Source organism: Aquarana catesbeiana, linkage group LG06 (assembly GCF_042186555.1).
Source record: "Aquarana catesbeiana isolate 2022-GZ linkage group LG06, ASM4218655v1, whole genome shotgun sequence".
Taxonomy (NCBI): domain Eukaryota; kingdom Metazoa; phylum Chordata; class Amphibia; order Anura; family Ranidae; genus Aquarana; species Aquarana catesbeiana.
In genome coordinates, this window is record NC_133329.1 from 2,525,740 (window position 1) to 2,547,489 (window position 21,750).

General features: G+C 50.7%; 1 protein-coding gene across 2 annotated transcripts in view; it reads right to left on the reverse strand.

Moving 5' to 3' along the window:
• Positions 1-1,187: 1,187 nt before the first annotated feature.
• BICDL2 (BICD family like cargo adaptor 2) overlaps positions 1,188-21,750 on the reverse strand; it is a 43,589-nt gene continuing 23,026 nt past the window's right edge. For both annotated transcript variants that reach the window (XM_073635314.1, XM_073635315.1), the window contains exons 2-10: positions 20,168-20,470; positions 16,631-16,846; positions 14,748-14,864; positions 9,431-9,577; positions 9,087-9,242; positions 8,549-8,695; positions 6,828-6,958; positions 3,816-3,936; positions 1,188-3,705 (exon numbers count right to left, since the gene is read on the reverse strand). In XM_073635314.1, coding sequence (XP_073491415.1) covers positions 3,550-3,705; positions 3,816-3,936; positions 6,828-6,958; positions 8,549-8,695; positions 9,087-9,242; positions 9,431-9,577; positions 14,748-14,864; positions 16,631-16,846; positions 20,168-20,458 — 1,482 coding nt within the window. In that variant the 5' untranslated portion in view covers positions 20,459-20,470 and the 3' untranslated portion in view covers positions 1,188-3,549. The remainder of the gene's footprint in view (positions 3,706-3,815; positions 3,937-6,827; positions 6,959-8,548; positions 8,696-9,086; positions 9,243-9,430; positions 9,578-14,747; positions 14,865-16,630; positions 16,847-20,167; positions 20,471-21,750) is intronic.

The following is a 21,750-nucleotide window of genomic DNA, read 5'->3' on the forward strand; positions in this document are numbered from 1 at the left end:
GTGATCACCACCTCCAAGAAACGTCTGACCTCTGTGATCACCAACTACAAGAACCGTCTGACCTCTGTGATCACCGCCTACAAGAAACGTCTGACCTCTGTGATCACCGCCTACAAGAAACGTCTGACCTCTGTGATCACCGCCTACAAGAAACGTCTGACCTCTGTGATCACCGCCTCCAAGAAACGTCTGACCTCTGTGATCACCGCCTCTAAGAAACGTCTGACCTCTGTGATCACCGCCTCCAAGAAACGTCTGACCTCTGTGATCACCGCCTCCAAGAAACGTCTGACCTCTGTGATCACCAACTCCAAGAAACGTCTGACCTCTGTGATCACCAACTCCAAGAAACGTCTGACCTCTGTGATCACCGCCTACAAGAAACGTCTGACCTCTGTGATCACCGCCTCCAAGAAACATCTGACCTCTGTGATCACCGCCTCCAAGAAACGTCTGACCTCTGTGATCACCACCTACAAGAAACGTCTGACCTCTTTGATCGCCAACAAGGGTTTCTCCACCAACTACTAAGTCATGTTTTGCGAAGGGTTCAAATACTTATTTCACTCATTAAAATGCAAATTTTATTCCGTCTCTCACTGGTAAAATAAACAACCATTAAATTTATAGACTGATCATTTCTTTTTTCAGTGGGGCAAACGGATACAAAATCAGCAGAGGTTCAAATACTTTTTCCCCCTCACTGTACCGGTTGGGGAGCTCTGAGTAAGGTCTTCAGTGGCTGAAACATGTCAGGGTACCTGTCCGGCTGTTTTTAGCCATTTGATGTAATGAAGGACAAGTTCCACCCAGAAGTGATATCTCAGTTACAGAGGGAGGCCTCTGTTGTCTATCCCCCCCCCCCACACACACTAAGGGGTGTACAGAGATTTCACCCCCAAAGACGGCCAGGAGAGGACGACTCTGACACCATCGCTCTGTTGCCTCCCCCTATTACATGTCGTTGGGTATCCATGGGGGGGATGGGCAGCCATGATGCCATCTTGACCTCCCATCCAAATCTACAATGAATTTTGATTGGTAAAAGCTTTAAAATGTCAAAAATGACCTCAACCCCCCACCCACCCACCCTGCACAAGGCAGTGTGACTCCCTAGGCTGGGGCCCCTGTGGCCCCCATCGTGACCCGTGGACCCGTGTCTGCACAATGATAGAAGAACACAACCATTTAAAATAACTATTTATATACAGAACAGATTATATACACATTATAAAATGCTATACAGATTTATACACCTACCCCTCCCCCCTGCAGGGTGACCATAGACACGGAGCCTGCCCCTCCCCATTGGGGTGACAGCAGGCTGAGGACAGACAGGATAGACATAGTCTGCCCCTCCCCCTTTGGGGTGGCAGCTATGGGATAGGCAGCCTGCAGTTTTGGGGTCCATTGGGTGTGGATTATAAACTTGTAACAAGACGTTTCTGGGTCTAACAGACCTTTGATGGGGACCTACCTCGCCCACCAGGGGTCACCAGTAAGTGCCCTGTCTGTAATAGGGAGCCATCCTGTCACCCATGGGGTGGTTCCTTTGGTCTCCGAGTCAATATTCCACCCATCGGGTGTCGTCATTAAAATAAGATCTTTGAACCTTTTTCTTGGAGTCCATTGAGGGACACGGGGATTCAGAAACAGTCGGGTTCTACTGCCCTCTACAGGAGGCTGGGACACTGGCAAAGGGGGGCTTTGGAAACTCTGTTTTAAGGGGGAATGCTGTGGACTCTGATGTAAGTGGAAGCTTTGGTGAGCAGAATCCCCCTTACACCGGAGTCCACAGTGTTCCCTCTTTGAATAAAAAAATTAAAAATTGGCCATGTGCCGCTCAAGTTTCAGGTTTGGCTTGAAGAAAAGGGGGGCACCCCTACTGAACCTCCAGATGCAGCAGGGGTAGATGCAACGCATTGATGAGGTTTAAAACATCACCCTGTAAATCTGAGTGAACTGCAGGAGACAAGGAGGTCCCTGTGGCTATGGGAAAGGCCTTGGCCTCATATTGAAGACTCAAACAATAAGTGTCCCAGGCTCCGGGTTAATGGTGTCAGTCGCTTTTTAGGGATACCAGGTAAATGCCATCATAATCACCAAAGAAGTGTGGGCTAAGGTCATGCGTGACAACAGGTCTGTTTTCCGAGTGTCTCAGCAAAGACATGCCTGGAGCATCACAATGCAGAGCCCTGGGCCTGAAGATCACCTTCCATGCTAGACCTGCATTTCCAGTCCAGCAGGGTCTCCAAAGCAGTACGGCCACCAAAGCTTTTAGCGAGATAACACCAATCTGGAAAGCTACTACAAGCTCAAACTGTGATCTAGCAAGGAAAAGTCACAGAGGAGAAATTTCCACCAAGCAAGGAAGGCGAGCAAAAATCAGTAGACATGACATGGAGGTTGGGCACAAAGGGGTCTAACCTCCTAGGACATTGAGGAAAAACCAAGGGGCATGCTGGCTACAGGACGGGATATACAGGGGCAGGCCTACAATTTTTATGTTTGCCAGTGTCCCAACCTTCTGCAGGGGGCAGTATAACACAGTATTTCTGAAATTCTGTCTCCTTTAACGGATGAGAAGAGGGGAAAAAAAAGCTGTCTGATGAGACGAGAGCTATAGATGGGGATGATGGACCTGATGGCAGATATCACACAGCGGTGTGATGGATGTTAAAGACAGAGAGATAAGGTGCGTCACGGATCTTATGGCGTTGTAGACGGAGTGTGGGATGTCTTTGGGTTGAAGCCATAATAGAGATCTAGATAGTATATAGTACTATCCTATCTTCTACGTGTGATGGACTCATAGAGGTGATGAGGTCATGGACACGCTGAATCCTTAATACTTCGGAACAGTAGTAAAGTAGAGGTCATGGGTGCATGCTTATGGTCACAATATATGTCATGGTATGAGACTAATACTAAAGGATGTGTCATGGTATCCAATAAGATAGAGCCACAGATGTCATGGAGATAATGGAGTGTGAGGGGACATGGAATTGGAGATGATGGAGCCTAAGAGGACATAGCATTGGAGATGGAGTGTGAGGGGATGTGGAAATGGAGATGATGGAGTGTGGGGGGACATGGATTGGAAATGGGGATGATGGAGTGTGAGGGAACGTGGAAATGGAGATGATGGAGCCTGAGGGGATGTGGAAATGGAGATGATGGCGCTTGAGGGGACGTGGAAATGGAGATGATGGTGCCTGAGGGGACATGGAAATGGAGATGATGGCGCTTGAGGGGACGTGGAAATGGAGATGATGGTGCCTGAGGGGACATGGAAATGGAGATGATGGACTGTGGGAAGACAAGGAATTGGAGATGATGGCACCTGAGGGGACATGGAATTGGAGATGATGGTGCCTGAGGGAAAATGCCCATGTCTATATGACAGGGTCCTGTCATATAGATGAAGTCAATGGATTGAGCACTATGATGGAGGCACAGAAGTAATGGTGGTGAAGGGTGTTCCAGACCTCCTAGTGAAACAATGGGGGGGGGGGTTGGAGGTATTTTGAATATCTTGCATTGTCTTTATTAAATCCTCTTGAAGATGGAGAAGATTCCACTGCCGCTGTCCCGGGATCGTTTTGTGCTCCCTTTCCTAGTTGGGGTGCTGGGAGCTGATTCCGAGGCTTTCTCTTGATCCCTCTGCGACTTCAGCTGTTGGCTGATAACAATCTGCATGTCATCCTGTGAACAGACAAGACATGAATATGAATAGACTGACCCCATTCTCCTCCTGGGACACCCTGGTCCCAAGAGTCACACCAAGACCCAGCCCCCACTCCTCCTCCCCTCACCTGCCACGCCTCCAGCTCTTGGCTCAGCAGCACTTTTTGCTCCACGGCACTGAGAAGCTGCCGGCTCATAGAATCCTTCTCCAGTCGACACTTCGCCAACTCCAGCTCCAACTCGCCTTTTCTAAGGAGACAAAAAATTGCGTTTACTTTGCTTTGCTTCAAAAACTATACCCCATGTCACTTTCTTGGTGCTTGAAAGCATTGCCAAAGCCTCCATAGAAGTCTATGACAATGCTCGCTAACAGCATCTGCAGATTTTTGGGGGCTTTTATTCAGAGTTAGCTTCACTGTTTTGGAGGTATTGCAGGTATGAGATATCCCAGGATGCACTGGGAATCCAACATGCAAACCAGAAAGACGTCATCAGCAGTCATCTCCGGTTCATGTGTATATATTCTGGAAGTGTCCGGTGCAGGCGTCACATCTGGTGTGCAGCAGCAATATAGCGGGATGTAAGCACTGACTGGAAAGAGAGGAGGATCAGCAGCGCTGGGGGTTACTACACAGTGGGGTTTAGCAGAGCTGAGGGTTACTACTGAGTGGGGATTCAGCAAAGCTGGAGGTTACTATTAAGCGGGGGATCAGCAAAGCTGGGAGTAGTACTGAGCAGGGGATCAGCAAAGCTGGGAGTAGTACTGAGCAGGGGATCAGCAGAGCTGGGAGTAGTACTGAGCGGGGGATCAGCAGAGCTGGGAGTAGTACTGAGCGGGGGATCAGCAAAGCTGGAGGTTACTATTAAGCGAGGGATCAGCAAAGCTGGGAGTAGTGCTGAGCAGGGGATCAGCAAAGCTGGGAGTAGTACTGAGCAGGGGATCAGCAGAGCTGGGAGTAGTACTGAGCGGGGGATCAGCAGAGCTGGGAGTAGTACTGAGCAGGGGATCAGCAGAGCTGGGAGTAGTACTGAGCGGGGGATCAGCAGAGCTGGGAGTAATACTTAGTGGGAGATCAGCAGAGCTGGAAGTAGTACTGAGCAGGGGATCAGCAAAGCCGGGGGTTACTACTGAGTGGGGGATCAGCAGAGCTGGGAATGGTATTGAGCTGGTGATCAGCAAAGCTGAAGGTTACTATTGAGCAGGGGATCTGCAGAGCTGGGAGTAGTACTGAGCAGGGGTTCAGCAAAGCTGGGGATTACTACTGAGTGGGGGATCAGCAAAGCTGGGGATTACTACTGAACGGGGGATCTGAAAAGCTGGGAGTACTACTGAGCTGGAGGATCAGCAGAGCTGGGAGTTACTACTAAGCGGGGGATCAGCAAAGCTGGGAGTACTACTATGCAGGAGGATCAGCAGAGCTGGAAGTAGTACTGAGCTGGTGATCAGCAAAGCTGGAGGTTACTACTGAGCGGGGGATCAACAAAGCTGGGAATAGTATTGAGCAGGGGATCAGCAGAGCTGGAAGTAGTACTGAGCTGGTGATCAGCAAAGCTGGGGGTTACTACTGAGCGGGGGATCAACAAAGCTGGGGGTGCAACTGGGTGCGGCATCAGCAGAGCTGGGGGTACTACTGAGCAGGGGATCTGCTGAACGAGGGTACTAATGTGCTGGGGATCTGCTGGACAGAGGTACTAATGAACTGGGGTTCTACTGAACGAGGATACTAAAGAGCTGGGGATCTTCTGAACAGGGGTTCCTCTCAGCCCCTTTAAAACAAATAGAAAACAAAGAGAAAAACAACACACACAGGGCATTTGCCAAGCTTCATTAAAGCTTCAAAATAGCATCACTGAAGCATAAAAACACATAAAGCATGATGAAGGGGTAGACACTTTAATGTGTGTTGAAGTCGAAGCAAGTGTAAACAAGCCCCAAAGAATGAGCAGATGATTCATGGAGACACATCAAAGCTGTATGGACCTGCAGAGAGCGCCTGTTCACCATTGTTCAGAAATGGTAGGAAATGTCTTTCCGACACAAAACTAGGGAGGATTGGAGCCTATTGATAAAGAGGCTTTAAAATGATTTGGAAAGGCTTTGTAGGCAACACAAAGGTGCCCGATTTCCACCTACTTATCACAAAAACATTGTGCTCCAGCCATGTTTTATCCTTCAATCCTGGGGAAGATAAATTAGAAGCAAAACTAGAAATACAGAACACACTATATATTCATTGTGGACTCCTGACTATCATCACACCTATATGAGCTGGTTAGAGATCCCTTTCCAAAACCATGGCCGTTAATATGGAGTTGCCCCTCTTTTGTGGCTATACCATCCTCCACTCTTCTGAGAAGACTTTCCACAAGATTTTGGAGGGTGTCTGTGGTAATTTGTGCCCATTTGTGAAGTCAGGTACTAATATTGGATGAGAAGACATGACCCACATACTGGGCCCCCCCACATTGGGCACAAAAAAAAAAAATGGAGTCACATGTTGGGCACCAAAAAAAAAAGACCTGACTCACATGTTTGGGCCTCACATTGGGCACCAAAAAAAAAAAAGACCTGGCTCACATGTTTGGGCCTCATGTTGGGCACCAAAAAAAAAACAAAACCCAACTCACATGCTGGGCACCAAAAAAAAGACCCGACTCACATGCTGGGCTTCACATTGGGCACAACAACAAAAAAAAGACCTGACTTCCAATGGATGTTCCAGTTTATCTCAAAGGTCTTCAGGTTGGGATGAGGTCAGGGCTCTGTGCAGGACACCAGAGTTCCTCCACACCAAACTGGTGAAATCATATCTTTATGGAGCTGGCTTTGTACACAGGGGGGCAGTCATGGTGGAAGAGAAAAGGGTCTTTGCCAAACCATTAGCACAATTGTCTACAAAGTTTTTGTATGATGGAGCATTACCAGGACCTTTCACTGGAGACACCTGTGCTCGGTCATATGTAGAAATGGCCAGATATGTCAGGTATGAGGAGACTCTAAAGTCCATCATCATTGAGACAGTCATTCCTTTCATTTATCCACATCCATGACTGGTTTGTAGGCCTACAGAGCAGCAGAGCTCTCAGACCTACCCACCGCAGTTATCCAGTCATTTTTACTTGATATACTGATGTCTTACTTTATGATGGCCTCATCCCGGTCAGAGATGGATTGTTTCAGGACACTGTCGACGTCATTCTGCTGGGACATATCACGCAGCTTCTGAAGTTCCTCTCGTAGAGAGTTTATCTCCACATATTGCATGGTGACCTGTTGAGAGAGCAGGATCAGGGGACTGTCATGTACAGCGGTCATATACACAGATAATCCATACAATGCACAACGGATGGACTTTATAGGACTAGGAGGGGATTCTGACACCTCCTTGTGTTTCCATTGAGTAAGTCTATTGGTCTAATTATATCTCAGGAGGGGAGCTGGACAAGGAACTTCAGGGAGAGGAGGGGGGGCATAACCCTATCATGTCCCAAGAGGGGAGCAGGACAAGGAAACTCAAGAGGAACTACATCACTCTACACCTGGCATGTTCCATTGATGTCCCAAGAGGGAAGCCGGACAAGGAACCTCAGGGGGAGCTATATCACTGTGCACCTGGAATAATCTATTCATGTCCCAGGAGGAGGGCTCGAAAAGGACCCTCAGGGGAACGTTGGCACTGTAAACCTGGCAAAATCTATTCATGTCCCGGGAGGGGAGCCGGACAAGGAACTTCAGGGGAGAACATTGTAACTCTACACCTGGCATAATCCATTCATGTTACTGGAGGGGAGCTGGGCAAGGAACCTCACACAGGGAACAATGTCGCTCCCCAATTAGCATTGACCATTCATGTCGCAAGACAGGAGCTGAATAAGAAACCTAAGGAGAACAATGTCCCTCCACACCTGGTGTAATCCACTCATGTCTTGGGAGTCAGACAAGGAAGCTCAGGAGGAACTTCATCACTCTACACCTGGCATAATCTATTCATGTCTTGGGAGGGGAGTCAGACAAGGAACCTCAGGGGAACATTGTCACTCTACACCTGGCATAATCTATTTGTGTCTTGGGAGGGGAGTCAGACAAGGAACCTCAGGGGAACATTGTCACTCTACACCTGGCATAATTTATTTGTGTCTTGGGAGGGGAGTCGGAGAAGGAAGCTCAGGAGGAACTACATCACTCTACACCTGGCAATTGGCATAATCTATTCATGTTTTGGGAAGGGAGTCAGACAAGGAAGCTCAGGAAGAACTTCATCACTCTACACCTGGCATAATCTATTCATGTCTTGGGAGGGAAGCTGGACAAGGAACCTCAGGGGAACATTGTCACTCTACACCTTACCTGGCATTGTCTATTCATGTTACTGGAGGAGAGCTGGGCAAGGAACCTCACACGGGGAATGTCGCTCTACACCTAGAACCTCCACAAATGGCACAATCCATTCATGTTTTGGGAGGGGAGAAAGACAAGGAACCTCATAGGGAGAATGTTGTCACTCTACACCTGGCATAGTCCATTTATGCCTCTTGGGAGGGGAGCTGCACAAGGAACTTCACAGGGGGAGCCGTTGTTTTTTTTAGCTAATAGTCAAGGTCAGGTTATCACCGTCTCTTTATTTTTGCTCTCACAGCTCTTATAAAATGAACCCATGTAGATAGGTCCCCCAAGATCACAGGCTCCATTAAAGAGCACCTGTCTCCTGCTCACAAAAGGGTGACGCATTTTGTCTTGGTGCAGTAGAGAGCCGAGACGAGGTGATGGTTCTCTATTGGGGTTGTGCGTGTCGGGTCAGATAAAGTGAGGTGTTTCTTGCTAATTATGTGACCTCTTGTGTCTACGCTGTAGGCTGCTCACCTGATCCTGCAGTCTGAGCACTTCCTCTTCCTTCTCCCGAAGGAAGTCTCTCTCCCGCTGTGTCAGATATGCCGCCATATGAACGGTAGGGTCAGGAACCCGAGCTGGCTGAGCCCCAAGACTGGCAGATGGGTTTATGGGGCCATCCTATGGTGAGAGAAGACCACATGTGTTACCTACCACACAATGCTCCTGATAACAATATACAGCATGAGGAGATGTGACCTACCGCACAATGCTCCTGATAACAATACATGTGACATCATCACATGAACATACTCCAAATATTCCACGTAATGGGTAAGGTGAGTTATGTAGGGTGACAGGATTTATACCTGGTGTGGAATGTGACCTAAACATTCTGTGATACCCCTCTACATCTGTGACGGGCAATATGACATGGGTTGGGGTGCAGATTGCTGTTTCAGCAGAGTCCCCGGCCCTCTTCCAGTGATTGTCCTGGGGGGGGGGATTCTTCTGAAATCTGAGCTTGGAGTGGAAGGTAATAATTTTACATCAGCGTGTGCTCCATCCTCACCTGGCAGTCCTCCATCTCGGAGTGGAGGGAGTATTGGCCGTTATGCAGAGCCTGGCTGTCCCTCATCTTTAGCTCGTCTTGCAGCTCCTGGACTTGGCTCTGCAGGGAGCGCTGGCTGTCCCTCAGGTGCTGGGCCTCCGCCTGGACCTCCTGCAACTGAAATACAATGGAACAATCAGAGACGAGTCATCACCTGCACTAACTAGGTGCTTCCTTCTAACAACCAATCAGAAAGTTTATGTTCTGAGAACACCAGCAATGCATTCCTGTTGTTCCCCCTGCTCCGCAATGATTAATGATCTCCTCCCCCACCTTCAGGGTAATAAGCGGTGACAGGTCCTTACCCGGGCTTCCCCCTCACTCTTCTGCCTCTCCATCCTCAGTGCGGTCTCCTTCAGAGTGAAGAGGAGGTTCTGTGTGTTCTCATGTTCTTCTCTCAGGTGCTTTATTTGGCTCTCCTGGTCTTTCTTCTGCTCCAGGAGGAGGTTGTTCTATGGGGAGAGAGAGATGGGTCATGACATGTTCTGACTGACCTTCCACCTCTACCTTACTGACCTTCTACCTCCACCAGACTGGCCTTCCATCTCCACTTACTGATCTTCCACCTCCATCAGACTGAACATCCACTTCCACCTTACCTACCTTTCATCTCCATCAGACTGACCTCCTATTTCCACCAGACTGACTTCAACCACCACCTTACTGAGATTTCATCTCTACTGATTGACCTTAAACCTCTACCTTACTGACCTTCCATCTCCACTGACTGACCTTCCACCTCCACCTTACTGATCTTTCATCTCCAGTGGCTGATTTTTTTCCCACCACCTTACTGACCTTCCACCATCACCTTGCTATCCTTTTACCAACTTACTGACCTTCTACGTCCACCTTACTGAGATTTCACCCCCACTGTACTGACCTTTCTCCTCCACCAGATTAACATTTTATCTCCTCTGGACTGATCTTCTATTTCCACCTTACTGACCTTTCACACCATCAGACTAGCCTTTAATCTCCATTTACTAACCTTCCACCTCCACCTGACTGACCTTCACCCCCAACTTATTGACCTTTCACCTCCACATTACTGCCCTGTCATCTCCACTGACTGACCTTCTACCTCCACCTGATTAACCTTCTACCTCCACCTGATTAACTTTTACCACCAACTTATGGACCTTTTATCTCCCCTGCCTGACCATCGATCCCCATCTGACTGATCTCCTCTCATTACCTGACCAACCTTCTATCTACACCCGACTGTCCTTCCACCCCCCTCATCTAACAGACCTTCCATGTACACCTGACTGACTTTTAACCCCTTCATCTGATAGACTTCCATCTCAACCTGACCAACCTTCCATCATCACCTGACCAGCCTTTTATCTATACCTGCCTGACCTTGCATTTCTACATGACCAATGTTCCAGCCCCACCTGATTAACCTTCCATCTCCACCTGACCAACTTTCAATTTACACCTGTCCAACCTTCCAACCCCCTCGCTGACCGGCCTTTTCATCTCTACCTTACATACTTCCATCACCACCTGTCCAACCTTCCAACCACCTCACCTGAACAGCCAACCAACCTTCCATCACCTGTCCAACCTTTTTTCCCCCTCGTCTTAACAGCCTTTCATCTCTACCTGACCAATCTTCCATCACCATCTGATCAGCTTTCCATTTACACCTGTCCAACTTTCCAACCCCCTCACCTGAACAACCTTTTTTTAACCATCTTCACATGACCGATCCTCCATCTAAAATTAACCAGCCTATCTCCACCTGATTAACCTTCCAACTCCACCCGACCAACCTTCCATCTTCGCCTGATCAATCCACCTGATCAATCCTGATCAATCTTCTATATAATCTATATCAATGTTTCTCAACTCCAGTCCTCAAGGCACCCCAACAGGCCATGTTTTTAGGATTTCCCTCAGATGAAACGGTTGTGGTAATTACTACCGGTAAGGTAGTGAAACTGATCAAATCACCTGTGCAAAATAATGGAAAGCCTGAAAACATCACCTGTTGAGGACTGGAGTTTAGAAATACTGTTCTGCAGCCACGTAACTTTCCATCCCCCACCTGTCCAACCCAACCACAAGCCATTTGGCCTATCATCTCCATCCAGAAGCTCCTCTAACTGACCTTCCATCACACTGCCCTAACCTTTTACCCCTCCGACGTCTATTCCGTAAAACCTTCAGAGGTCCTTCATGATCTGAATGTGGGAGGAACCTGTCACGGAATGTCCCACACTCCGCTTGAGTGCTTCCGTCAATATACCGCTTCCTAAGTTCTGGAACACAAGTCCAATGGATCTGGCTATAGGAACCCCAAGAACTAGACAACACCAGTCTTGGAGTACATCAGAACTAACTTTTATTTTGAGATCTCACACACATTTATACAGCAGGGATGACTCAAAGCTAACCTAATTAACATGAGCTAATTTACTACAAAATGTACCCAGACCAGATGACAGACTTGTGGGCACCGATTTTCACACATTAATATAAAAACAATAGCTGGAGATAATTACAATTAACAATACAAACAACAATCTACCCCCTCCTCAGCCTAGACCATTCGTCTCCTAGCCAGTGCTGGTGGCTAATGTGATCAGCTCTCTCAATTAACATAAACACAGGTTGATAACACCAGCATCTCCTCACAGGATGTGTCCCAACAGAATGAATCAGTCTTATCAGCAGGGGGCTGCTGGAGGAATCCCCCCTCCCTCTTCAGGGACACAGATCCACAGCAAGGAGTCCCCAACAGAATCAAACAACAAACAATATATACATATATACTGAGTCCGATTAGTACAGTTCAGACCGGACCTCCAATTCACCCCACAAAGAGCACCGTTCCATTGAAAATCCAGGGCCCATAATCAAAAGGCAACAGGCTAGCGTTCAGTCCCCTCCAATAGCCTCTGTCTCGGGTGAGTCTGTCACATTTCTCCCCCATCAAAGGTTGACTAACAAGGTCCCAGACCTCCACCTGGTCTGGACATACGTTAGTCAGGCAGAGTGAACTCACATAGTCTTCCCGCATGATCTCCATTCTTGGCTGCAAGGAATAGCTGACCTCAGTAGGTGTGGGGTAGAGCTCATTTACTCTCTGTCTGGCTGCCAGGGCTTCAGCTGGATTGTTTTTAACATTCCTGGGCTCGGTCTGCTGCTGGGCAGAGGGGCCGATCACCCCTGCTTCTTGAAGCTGTAGAGGGACACTAGGTGCTAGGCAGAGGCCAGCGGTGCTCTGCCCTGTTGCCAGCGATTCAGCTGGGAGTAGCAGCTCCACTACATCAGCTTGTCGTCGGAGAGAGGGGCCAACTTCCCCGGCTCCCTGGAACTCCACAGTTGTTGCCGGTGCTGGGAAGAGATTGGTAGCACTCTGCTCTGTTGCCAGCACTTCTGCTGGGGACTCTGCATCCTCCGCTCCAGCTAACCGTTGGGGCAGGAGGCTGGCTTCCTCCACTCCCAAACTGTGTAGTTGCCATTGGAAAAGGGAGCCGGCTGCTTCCTTTTCTATTCCCTCATCTGGCTGCTGGGACGACATGTCGATGGTACTGTCTCCCAGGTGCACGGATCTTTGCTGGGGAGGAAAGTCCGCTTCCTCCACCCTGGCCAACTGTTGGGGAGGGACAACACACACCTCCTCTCCCTTCTCCCCCTGTATCTGCTGCTGGGAAGTGATTGCCATCTTCTCACCCTGAGCCTCCGAAACTGCCACAGGTGTGGGGCAGAGGTCTTGGACCCTCTGTTCAGTTACCAGATCTTCAGCTGGAGAAGTTTGTTTTAACTCCATAGATGCTGCTGGCAGAAAATCACATGTCCCTGTCAGTGTTGTGGGAGAAAGGCTGACTACCTCTTCTCTCAAGAAGGCCGAAGCCACTGTTGGTGCTGGGCAGAGCACAGTGAACTTTGGCCCTGATAGCAGCTCTTCTGCTGGAGGCTCATCAGGTTGTTCTTCCTCAGCCGAAAAGTCTATCAAATCCCATGTCTCTGCAACTGATGTCTGGGGATAGAGGTTCACCATCTCCTGTCCATGGAACCCAGAAGATGCTATCATTTCTGGGCAGAGGTTAGCAGAGCTCTGCCCTGTTGTCAGCACTTCAGGTTTGGGGACGGCAATCTCTGGATTTTCCACTGCCGATTCTCTGGCATGCTGCTGAACTTGTTCTAGCAGTTTCCTGTATTCCCTTTCCAGATGCTGTTCCTTTCTTAGCAAATGGTCCAGATCAGGTTTGAGCTCTGAGACCCCTGCAAGACCGAGCATAGACTCTCTATATTCTCTCAGGTCCTCAAGGTCAGGTTCCCCTTCATCGCCAAACATAAAAAGATCTGTAAGGCTCTCCCACAGCAATCCAGGACCTCCAAAGTCATATCCCTCCGGAGAGCATTCTGTTGTCTCCCCTAAATATCCCTCCTCTGCGTGCCATTGCAGAGCCCGATAATGATTGTCCAGCTCTATCTCCTGCTGGACCAACCTGTCCAACTCAGTCACCCATTGCTCCTGGGGCTGCTCTCCCAGGAATGCCATCCGCAATGCCCGTTGGTCACTGGCCCGTTGCTCTTGGGTTGGAAAGCACTTGCCCTGTTTTATACCAGCGAGACGGAGGGCTGCAATCCAGAGCTCCACCCGAATTTGCTGCCTAAGCTCCAGGTATTCATCCTCAGACACAGTCCTGGTGTATGTTGAAAGGATGATCCGCAGCAGCCCCGGGAATTCTGATGCCAGGTCCATATCTCCGCTGGGGTGACTGAAGTCTGCTATCCTGATCTTGGATCCAGGTGGAGGTTTAGATTTCCCAGACTGCAGGAAGCTTTTCCGCTGCTTGCCACCAATGTCACGGAACGTCCCACACTCCGCTTGAGTGCTTCCGTCAGTATACCGCTTCCTAAGTTCTGGAACACGAGTCCAATGGATCTGGCTATAGGAACCCCAAGAACTAGACAACACCAGTCTTGGAGTACATCAGAACTGCCTTTTATTTTGAGATCTCACAGACATTTATACAGCAGGGATGACTCAAAGCTAACCTAATTAACATGAGCTAATTTACTACAAAATGTACCCAGACCAGATGACAGTCTTGTGGGCACCGAGCTTCACACATTAATATAAACACAATAGCTGGAGATAATTACAATTAACAATACAAACAACAATCTCCCCCCTCCTCAGCCTAGACCATTCGTCTCCTAGCCAGGGCTGGTGGCTAATGTGATCAGCTCTCTCAATTAACATAAACACAGGTTGATGACACCAGCATCTCCTCACAGGATGTGTCCCAACAGAATGAATCAGTCTTATCAGCAGGGGGCTGCTGGAGGAATCCCCCCTCCCTCTTCAGGGACACAGATCCACAGCAAGGAGTCCCCAACAGAATCAAACAACAAACAATATATACATATATACACGACTGAGTCCGATTAGTACAGTTCAGACCGGACCTCCAATTCACCCCACAAAGAGCACCGTTCCATTGAAAATCCAGGGCCCATAATCAAAAGGCAACAGGCTAGCGTTCAGTCCCCTCCAATAGCCTCTGTCTCGGGTGAGTCTGTCACAGAACCCTTCTGATCCCCCTCTTCCCTGACTGCCCCAGTGTGACCCCTGATCGCCCCTGCGTGACCTCTGACCTCGTTCTGTAGGCTCTGCAGACATGGGGCGAGGTGTCCTTGGCTCAGATTGAGCTCCCGGTTCTCTTCTCTAAGATTTTGTAGCTGCAGGGTGAGGGACTGTTCCGCCTGGGAGACCTGTGGAGACATAAAGGTTCATCAGTGTAGGCCACGGGTGAGCCACATAGAAGGGTACAATGCAGGAAGGGAACATGTTATTAGGTGGGGCACAGCTGTGTCTCTAGAAATATCTTTCCATCAGCAGAACATGACACACACACAGTCATTGCCATCATTGTCTTAGACACAGGATGACCACTACTGGAAACGCTTCACCCCCTGAAAGCTGCGTCCACCAGCCCCCCATCCGCCGTACTCTACCATTGGGGACATTCAGGGACATCAGATAAAAAAAGTGTGAACACCGTACTAGAGGATGTTGTTCCCACAGAGGACAGCTCCATCCCCCCCACCTGCTGGAATCCCCCCATATCACACAATCCTATTAGGAGGTAATCGTCTTATCCGGGGACAGCTGCTCGCTTCTCAGTCTGATCGCATCACTGACACTCTAATCCCTCCCGTCGTGTGTGACAACCTAATCCATCTCCGGTGTCACCTCATCAGGAGACCTCCCTCCCCCCAGGAAAAGATAAAAAGATAGAGGGGACCGTGTATTCACTAGTGACCCCCCCCCCCCAAGAAATAGATAGAGGGGACCTTACTGCCATCAGTGACCACACCAGGGGCAGATAAAGGGGACAAGACCACCATCAGTGACCCCACCAGGGGCAGATAGTGGAACCATACCACCATCAGTGACCCCACCAGGGGCAGATAGAGGGAACCGTACCACCATCAGTGACCCACCAGGGACATATAGATGGGACAGTACCACCATCAGGGGTGACCAAGGACAGATAGAGGGGACTGTACCCCCATCAGTGACCCCACCAGGAATAGCTAGATGGGACTGCACCACCATCACTGACCTCTATCATGGGCAGATAGAGGAGAGGATACCACCATCACAGACTTCACCAGGAGCAGATAGAGGGGAACCATACCACCATTAGTAACCCCCACCAGGAACAGATAAAGGGAACCATACCACCATCAGTGACCTCCACCAGGAGAAGATAAAGGGAACCATACCACCATCAGTGACCCCCACCAGGAACAGATAAAGGGAACCATACCATCATTAGTGACCCCAACAAAGACAGATAGAGGAGACCATACCACCAACATTGACCTTATCAGGGACAGATAGGAAGGATTTACCACACTCAGTAACCCCACTGGGGCAGTAAGACCATACCACCATCAGTGACCCCACCAGGTAAAGATAAGATGAGACTACACCACCATCAGCGACCCAACCAAGTACAGATAGAGGGGAACCGTACCACGATCAGTGATGACCAGAGACAGAAAAAAGGGACCATACCACCATCAGTGACCCCACCAAGGGCAGATAGAGGAGACTTTACCACCATCACTGACTTCATCAGGGGCTGAAAGAGGTGATTCCAGGGGGGGGACTAAACCAACATCAGGAAAGTTACAAGGGGCAATTGGTGGAGATTGTACCCCCATCAGGGACTTCACCAGGGTCAGAAAGAAGGGACCGTACCACCATCAGTAACCCCACCAGGAGCAGATAGAGGGGATCATACTACCATTGTTAACTTCACCAAGGGCTGAAAGAGGTGATCCCATCGGGGAAAATAGGACTGTGCCACCATCGGTGGCCCCATCAGGTGCAGATGGAGGGGACTGTACCATCACTGACCCCAGCAGGGGCAGATAGACAGGATAGACACGGCACTACATTCCCCCACCTCAGGTAACAGATCAGACTGGGGTCTGACAATATGGCGGACCTCCAGACCACCCCTCACCTGAGCTAGTTGTTCCAGCAGTCGCTGGTTCTGTTCGGACATCTCGTGTACGGCGGTGGAGCTCTCCCGTCCGCACTCTCTGTGCTCTGACATGAGCTGTCTGAGCTGTAGCCGGGCCTCTGATAGGTCGCTCTCCAGATCCGTGATCTGTGATCTCCATTCACTCTCCCGCACCTCCATCTTCAGACGAAGAGCGTGCTTCTCCTGCTCCAACCGCTGCAAGACAATAACCAGCCATGAAGACCATCACAGACCATCACACCATATCGAAACTGATATTTCAATGTTTGCTGGATTCTGTACACCTGCTGTGCCCATTATGAGGGGTTCCCACCATCCCTGTACACCCGCTGTGCCCATTATGAGGGGTTCCCACCATCCCTGTACACCCGCTGTGCCCATTATGAGGGGTTCCCACCATCCCTGTACACCCGCTGTGCCCATTGTGAGGGGTTCCCACCATCCCTGTACACCCGCTGTGCCCATTGTGAGGGGTTCCCACCATCCCTGTACACCCGCTGTGCCCATTATGAGGGGTTCCCACCATCCCTGTACACCCGCTGTGCCCATTATGAGGGGTTCCCACCATTCCTGTACACCTGCTGTGCCCATTATGAGGGGTTTCCACCATTCCTGTACACCCGCTGTGCCCATTATGAGGGGTTCCCACCATCCCTGTACACCCGCTGTGCCCATTATGAGGGGTTCCCACCATTCCTGTACACCTGCTGTGCCCATTATGAGGGGTTTCCACCATTCCTGTACACTCGCTGTGCCCATTATGAGGGGTTCCCACCATTCCTGTACACCTGCTGTGCCCATTATGAGGGGTTTCCACCATTCCTGTACACCCGCTGTGCCCATTGTGAGGGGTTCCCACCATTCCTGTACACCTACTGTGCCCATTATGAGGGGTTCCCACCATTCCTGTACACCCGCTGTGCCCATTATGAGGGGTTTCCACCATCCCTGTACACCCGCTGTGCCCATTATGAGGGGTTCCCACCATCCCTGTACACCCGCTGTGCCCATTATGAGGGGTTCCCACCATCCCTGTACACCCGCTGTGCCCATTATGAGGGGTTCCCACCATCCCTGTACACCCGCTGTGCCCATTATGAGGGGTTCCCACCATCCCTGTACACCCGCTGTGCCCATTATGAGGGGTTCCCACCATTCCTGTACACCCGCTGTGCCCATTATGAGGGGTTCCCACCATCCCTGTGCTGAGTTCCCGGGTCTGTACACCCGCTGTGCCCATTATGAGGGGTTCCCACCATCCCTGTACACCCACTGTGCCCATTGTGAGGGGTTCCCACCATCCCTGTACACCCACTGTGCCCATTGTGAGGGGTTCCCACCATCCCTGTACACCCGCTGTGCCCATTGTGAGGGGTTCCCACCTCCCCTGTACACCCACTGTGCCCATTATGAGGGGTTCCCACCATCCCTGTGCTGAGTTCCCGGATCTGTACACCCGCTGTGCCCATTATGAGGGGTTCCCATCATCCCTGTGCTGAGTTCTCAGGTCTGTACACCCGCTGTGCCCATTGTGAGGGGTTCCCACCATCCCTGTACACCCACTGTGCCCATTATGAGGGGTTCCCACCATCCCTGTACACCCTCTGTGCCCATTATGAGGGGTTTCCACCATTCCTGTACACCCGCTGTGCCCATTATGAGGGGTTCCCACCATCCCTGTACACCCTCTGTGCCCATTATGAGGGGTTCCCACCATCCCTGTACACCCACTGTGCCCATTGTGAGGGGTTCCCACCATCCCTGTACACCCTCTGTGCCCATTATGAGGGGTTCCCACCATCCCTGTACACCCACTGTGCCCATTGTGAGGAATTCCCACCATCCCTGTACACCTGCTGTGCCCATTATGAGGGGTTCCCACCATCCCTGTACACCCGCTGTGCCCATTATGAGGGGTTCCCACCATCCCTGTGCTGAGTTCCCGGGTCTGTACACCCGCTGTGCCCATTATGAGGGGTTCTCACCATCCCTGTGCTGAGTTCCCGGGTCTGTACACCCGCTGTGCCCATTATGAGGGGTTCTCACCATCCCTGTGCTGAGTTCCCGGGTCTGTACACCCGCTGTGCCCATTATGAGGGGTTCTCACCATCCCTGTGCTGAGTTCCCAGGTCTGTACACCCGCTGTGCCCATTATGAGGGGTTCTCACCATCCCTGTGCTGAGTTCCCGGGTCTGTACACCCGCTGTGCCCATTATGAGGGGTTCTCACCATCCCTGTGCTGAGTTCCCGGGTCTGTACACCCGCTGTGCCCATTATGAGGGGTTCTCACCATCCCTGTGCTGAGTTCCCGGGTCTGTACACCCGCTGTGCCCATTATCAGGGGTTCTCACCATCCCTGTGCTGAGTTCCCGGGTCTGTACACCCGCTGTGCCCATTATGAGGGGTTCTCACCATCCCTGTGCTGAGTTCCAGGGTCTGTACACCCGCTGTGCCCATTATGAGGGGTTCTCACCATCCCTGTGCTGAGTTCTCGGGTCTGTACACCCGCTGTGCCCATTATGAGGGGTTCTCACCATCCCTGTGCTGAGTTCCCGGGTCTGTACACCCGCTGTGCCCATTATGAGGGGTTCTCACCATCCCTGTGCTGAGTTCCCGGGTCTGTACACCCGCTGTGCCCATTATGAGGGGTTCTCACCATCCCTGTGCTGGATCTTTTATTTTTCTTATATTATGTAGAAAGGGACAAGACTAGCTGGAACACATAAAACTCAGTCTTACAGGAATAGAGGAAGGAATTATGGCAAGGAGATCTCATCAATAGAGCATTCAAGTCTGGAATTGTCTCCACCCACTAGGTTCAACCTATCACTGACAAATAAAAAGTCTGGGATTGACTCCACCCACTAGGTTCCACCTATACTGATATATAGGAAATCTGGGATTGGCTCCACCCAATAGGATTCAAATATCACTGACGTATATGAAATCTCAGATTGTCTCCACCCACTAGGTTCCACCCATCACTGACATATAAGAAATCTGGGATTGACTCCACCCACTAGGTTCCACCCATCACTGACATATAGGAAATCTGAGGTTGACTCCACCCACTAGGCTCCACCCATCACTGACATATAAGAAATCTGTGATTGATTCCACCCAGTAGGCTCCACCCATCACTGACATATAGGAAATCTGGGGTTGACTCCACCCGCTAGGCTCCACCCATCACTGACATATAAGAAATCTGGGATTGACTCCACCCACTAGGTTCCACTTAGTATTAAAATACCACTGGTGGATATATCCAGATATGATATGTATCAGGGGCTTGTGATTGGATATCTAGATATTTTGGGGGCCAATTGATAAATGTTAAGTTCCACCTCCTCGCCCAGGTAGGACAGCCTCCTTTTCAACAGGAAGAGGTAGAAATCTTCCTCCATGGTGGGGGAGGGGATATTCCCCATTCCCGCCCCCAAGGATCTGGCCATTATATAGAAATCCACTCTTGCTCCACCCCATATTATAATCAGTCTGGGTTTATCCTCTCACCTCTCGGGTCTCTCGGAGCTCCTCCTCCAGCGCTTCCCTCCCCCTCTCCAGGTAATCATTCCTCTCCAGCAGGGCCTTCCCCAGCTCAGCAGCCAGTAGCAGATCCTTGTTCTTCCTCTCCAGGGCCAGGCTCAGGTCCTCCTCCTGCTGTTCTGACTCCTCCTCGCCCAGGTAGGATGACCTTCTCTCCAGCAGGAAGGGGTAGAAGTCTTCCTCCATGGTGGGGGAGGGGAGACCCCCCCTCCAGCCCCGGAGGATCCCACCCTGGCTGTCCGCCTCTTCTGATGTCATTGGATGTCACGTCTGGAGGAGAGAGAAGGAATTCCATCAGATGATCATACAATTACAACCCATTCTACTTCACTGGAATGTGGGGGGGGGGGTCTGTGTATGAGGAGGGGGGTGATAATTTGTGGGGGGGGTCTGTGTATGAGGAGGGGGGTGATAATTTGTGGGGGGGGGTCTGTGTATGAGGAGGGGGGTGATGATTTGTGGGGGGGGTCTGTGTATGAGGAGGGGGGTGATGATTTGTGGGGGGGGTCTGTGTATGAGGAGGGGGGTGATAATTTGTGGGGGGGTCTGTGTATGAGGAGGGGGGTGATAATTTGTGGGGGGGGGTCTGTGTATGAGGAGGGGGGTGATAATTTGTGGGGGGGTCTGTGTATGAGGAGGGGGGTGATGATTTGTGGGGGGGGGTGTATGAGGAGGGGGGTGATAATTTGTGGGGGGGGTCTGTGTATGAGGAGGGGGGTGATGATTTGTGGGGGGGGTCTGTGTATGAGGAGGGGGGTGATGATTTGTGGGGGGGGTCTGTGTATGAGGAGGGGGGTGATGATTTGTGGGGGGGGGTCTGTGTATGAGGAGGGGGGTGATGATTTGTGGGGGGGGGGTCTGTGTATAAGGAGGGGGGGTGATTTATGAAGGTATGAAGAGTGGAATGTCAGGTGTGGATTTTCCCCTCCCCCACACACACATAAAGGGGAACTCCTCCTCCTGTCCTGTGCAGGTAAAGTCCCCCCTCCCCCTCCCAGCACAGAAGGGGTCACAGTCACCCCTCATCCCCTCTGTAGGGGTCCCTCTAATCTCCGGGGGAGGTGATTGGACAGTCTCCGTCCCCAGCACAGGAAATCACCAGAAGACGGGGAATTCCCTGTTGGGGACACCTGAGAGGAGATTCCCCTCACTTCCTGTTGTGTCTCTGGGACAGGAAGTGATGATTGGAGGATAGCGGACTGTCACCCCCCCCTCCCCTCGGAGCCCTCCACACATCCCCCATCCATTCCTCTTCCTATCACAATGTTACAAAGTATCGGAGGGGATTTCCTTTTATGTTTTATCAGATTCCATGAGATGAAAAGAGAATGAAGACAGAGACAGCGCAGCGAATGAAGTGAGACTCTACAAGTCAGGACACTACAGAGGAGGAGGGGGAGGGGGGCCTTCATACAATACACGGGCCCCCCCCAATTGTCCTCCCCCCCGGGGGCCCTCCACACACCTGAAACACGTTCTGCCTGATCTGCACTCCATGGACATGAAAGACTCCCACCAACAATCCTCCCACAATGCACTGAGGATCAGAG